The sequence below is a fragment of the Elaeis guineensis genome, chromosome 1 (assembly GCF_000442705.2).
Source record: "Elaeis guineensis isolate ETL-2024a chromosome 1, EG11, whole genome shotgun sequence".
NCBI lineage: Eukaryota > Viridiplantae > Streptophyta > Magnoliopsida > Arecales > Arecaceae > Elaeis > Elaeis guineensis.
Window position 1 is genome coordinate 168,247,615 of NC_025993.2, and position 3,883 is coordinate 168,251,497.

The following is a 3,883-nucleotide window of genomic DNA, read 5'->3' on the forward strand; positions in this document are numbered from 1 at the left end:
TTTAAAAGAATAAAATAAAATAAAATTTGATTCCATCTAAAATTACGTAACCAAGCACTACCTTAAAGAGAATTCCAGTCCCAAAATGGGACCAAACGTCCCCTCCACGAGTTTACTGACGGAGAGCTGGATGCGATAAACGTAAACCTCCATTCGCAATCATCACCAGCGTTTAAACTTTCCAAACATAAGACTCCAAAGGAGGAGAGAATTTATAATGCGCCCAGAGGACCGGCAACCTGCCAAATATAAAATTCTCATATCCACATGGTTTTTCGTTACCACCGGAGCTCTACTGCTTCCTATAACATTACCTCACCTTCTATTAGGATCAAAAAGCTTGCCCTTTCTCTCCCATCATGGCTTCGGAATTCATAGCTTTCCTCATCCTAAGCACCTCCTTCTTCCTCTTTATCTCCAGAGCAGGAGCTTATGGGCTTGCACCGGCTGCGAGCCCCTCTTCGCCCACTGATCCTTTCGTCCCCTTTTCGCCGACTGCAAGCCCCTCTTCGCCGACTGATCCTTTCGCCCCTTTTCCGGATGGTGTCCCAACCCCAGCCCCTGCCCCCGTCCCTCCCCCATCGTCGGCCATCAAAGCTGGCTACTGGTTCTCAGGGATCAATCCCACCTCCATCAACCTCTCCTACTTCACCCACATCTACTACGCCTTTGTCGAACTAGATAACACCTCCTTTGAAGTCGTCATCACCCCCTCCGATGCAGACATCCTCGCCGACTTCACCGCGACCCTCCACGCTCACCAACCCCCAGTCAAAGCCATGCTCTCCATCGGCGGCGGTGGCGGCGGAGGCGACACCTTCGCCAGCATGGCCACCAACTTCTCTACCCGCTCCGCCTTCATTAAATCCACCATCGCCGTCGCCCGCGAGTACAACCTCGACGGCCTTGACCTCGACTGGGAGTTCCCGGTGAACCCCGAGAAAATGGCAAGCCTTGGCGACCTCTTCATGGAATGGCGCGACGCGATCGCTCGCGAGGCGGCCGAGACCGGCCGACCCAGTCTGTTACTCACGTCAGCCGTGTACTTCGCGTCGCACTTCTTCCTCCCCAGCTACACGCCGAGATCTTATCCGACCGACAAGATGGCGGTTAGTCTGGACTGGATCAATGCGATGTGCTACGACTACCATGGCGCATGGAACAAGACGGAGACCGGGGCGCCTGCGGCGCTGTTCGACCCAAAGAGCAACGTGAGCACGAGCTATGGACTCACGTCGTGGGTGGAGGCTGGGATTCCACCGAAGAAGGTGGTGATGGGTTTGCCATTATATAGCCACACGTGGCAGCTAAAGGACCCGGCGGACCACGGCATCGGCGCGCCGGCAGTAGGGGTCGGACCGGGGAACGAGGGGGTGCTGGTGTACTCGAAGGTAGTGGATTTTAACAGCGAAAACAACGCGACCCAAGTGTATGATGAAGTAACGGTGTCTGTGTATTCTTACGCCGGGACGAATTGGATCGGGTACGATGACCCGTTGACGGTGACGACGAAGATAGAGTTCGCGCAGGAGCTTGGCCTCGGCGGGTATTTCTTTTGGGCGATCGGATACGACAAGGATTGGAGCATCTCTCAAAGAGGTAAGTAATGACGGGCGACAAATCTCTCTCTCTCTCTCTCTCTTTTTCTTTTTGGTAGAACCTGGAGCCAAAGGCTAATCATTCGTGAATTCAAGTTCGGTAGCAGCGTTTACAGGCCTGAGTATAATACTTAAACAAGTTTAGCACCTTATATTAGACCGCATACAATGCATAATTCAAGTTACCCCTTTACCTTAAGAATTCACAATAACCCAGCTACATATTCAGCTACATATACGCAAGACCTAGCTATAGTTGGCAAACATACCCCACAGAGCACTTGAACCCATAGAACTTAGTTCCGCCACTACTATCGCCACCTACAAGATTTACCACCCGGGTTTTCCTGCAAAATAATAGCCAGATCATGTGGAATAATATCATTAGAGCCCCAAAAACAATCTGTTTGCTGAGCCAATTTAGTAATGAGATCGGCAGCTCTATTTGCTTCCCTAAAAACATCAGAGATCAAGAAGACATGATAGCCAAGCTTCCAATACAAGACATCCAGTAAGATTGGAGGACCCTGAGCATCTTTCACCGTCCAGTTAGCAATATCAGAAATAACAAACAAAGAGTCTCTTTCTAGGCAAATATATGCGACTTTTAATTCAACTACTGCTACACACAAATCCATCCAGGCAGCTGGCTACAAGTTCAGCATACAGGCCAATGATAAATAGATTTCCTACCAGTTTTAATCAGGCACCCATTAGAGTTTCGGTTTATAAAATCCAAAGTCATCATGCATGTCATTTCTTATCGCTGTATCAACATTGACTTTAAGATATCCAGGAGGATCACCAAGAAACAAATAAGGATGAAGAGCTTTCTAATTCATACAGAGAGAAATCATCCTAGCACGTCGACGGATTCTTAGAGCGAAGTTGATTGCTTTCATTAACATTAGGAACAAAATAACCAGGGATTCTGTATATCAATTAACAAGGGGAACAAGTAACACTCTAAAGAACTCTTTTATTGCGACTGTTCCAATAACAGCCAAACTGTGATTGCCATAACCCACAGAATAAGCGCTATCCCATTCATCTCGAAGAGAAGAAATTATTAAATGGACCTAGGATAAATTCATCATAGGTGAATGCACCTAATAATTTTATCCTAGATGAATCACACTAATAATGATCTAATTTATTTAGTAGTTTTTTCTCAAAAACAAGCTTTATTAGGGTGATACATAGCATATCGTCATGATGGAGGAGGGCCATCCATCTTTAAGATAGATAATGCCGTAATGATAACGTTTTAACTTGTTGTTGTGGTGTGTGAGCGGCCGGCAGCCATTATCTCGAATTGTTAACATCATTCTACATAGTCGAGTGGTGGTTGGCTTTTTTATTTCTTGTTTTTTGTCTGTAGCTTTTTTTCGTCTGGTGCTACCACTCATGAAGTGCACCTGAATTTGATGCACTGAGAAAAATTTCGTGATCGCCACGTGTCTCTTAGTTACAGCTACGAACTGATTGTTTCTTTTCCTAAGTTGTAATAACACGTGTCAGCACTGATATGTGGGATTAGTGGCTGACATCTAATCTAGCACTGATCGCTTGTAACGCATTCACTTTTAAGTAGTACTAACTGGTAGTGTTTGTTGTTGCAGCATGGGATGCATGGCAGGGTTGAGCGAATGAACTTCCTCTTCTTCTCCTTCTTCAGCCATCATTATCTCTCTCCATTGGCTTGATGTAATAGCTATTTGCTTAATTTCGGTTTTACCCCATAAGTATCTTTGTTTCAATCTGCTTAATTTAATGAAGAACTTGTGTTGTTCCAAAAAGAAAAGTGTGATTTATTCTTGGAAATTGAGTTACAATATTTAAAAAATTCTAAGGTGTCCAAACCCACATCCTACTCTAAACTTGCATCTCCTCTCCTCTCTGCGTACTCAGCCCAGCATTAATTCAAGCCGAGCTTAACGATATGAAACATGCATGGTGAAATAGAGGCTTAAAAGAAAATTAAGGTTGATACCCTTTAACATCAAACTCTGCCTTGAGTAGCAAGTGGTGACACCATCCATCCGTACTAATGTTGGGTGATAGTTGTTGGATCACAAAATTAAGTTAACCATGCAATACCAGGACGAGGGTGTATGTTTCGTGCTAAACAAGGATATGCAGCTTCCTTCTTACAAATCCACCATTGGATCATTAACTGTTCATTTTGAGATTTGTGCCAATATATGAATGATGGAGTTTAGAGTGCTTTGAGATCTAGCTGGTGGGCGATCCAATATTGGTGGTTTCGCACGAAGAAAAATGAA

The 3,883-nt window shown here is 45.2% G+C and overlaps 1 protein-coding gene across 1 annotated transcript; it reads left to right on the forward strand.

Annotated features, from left to right (window-relative positions):
* The first annotated feature begins 277 nt into the window (after positions 1-277).
* LOC105060320 (class V chitinase CHIT5b) lies at positions 278-3,430 on the forward strand. Its single transcript, XM_010943986.4, has 2 exons — positions 278-1,599; positions 3,221-3,430. Exons 1-2 carry the CDS (start codon positions 360-362, stop codon positions 3,241-3,243), a joined length of 1,263 nt encoding a protein of 420 aa, XP_010942288.1. The 5' UTR covers positions 278-359; the 3' UTR covers positions 3,244-3,430.
* Positions 3,431-3,883: the final 453 nt, after the last annotated feature.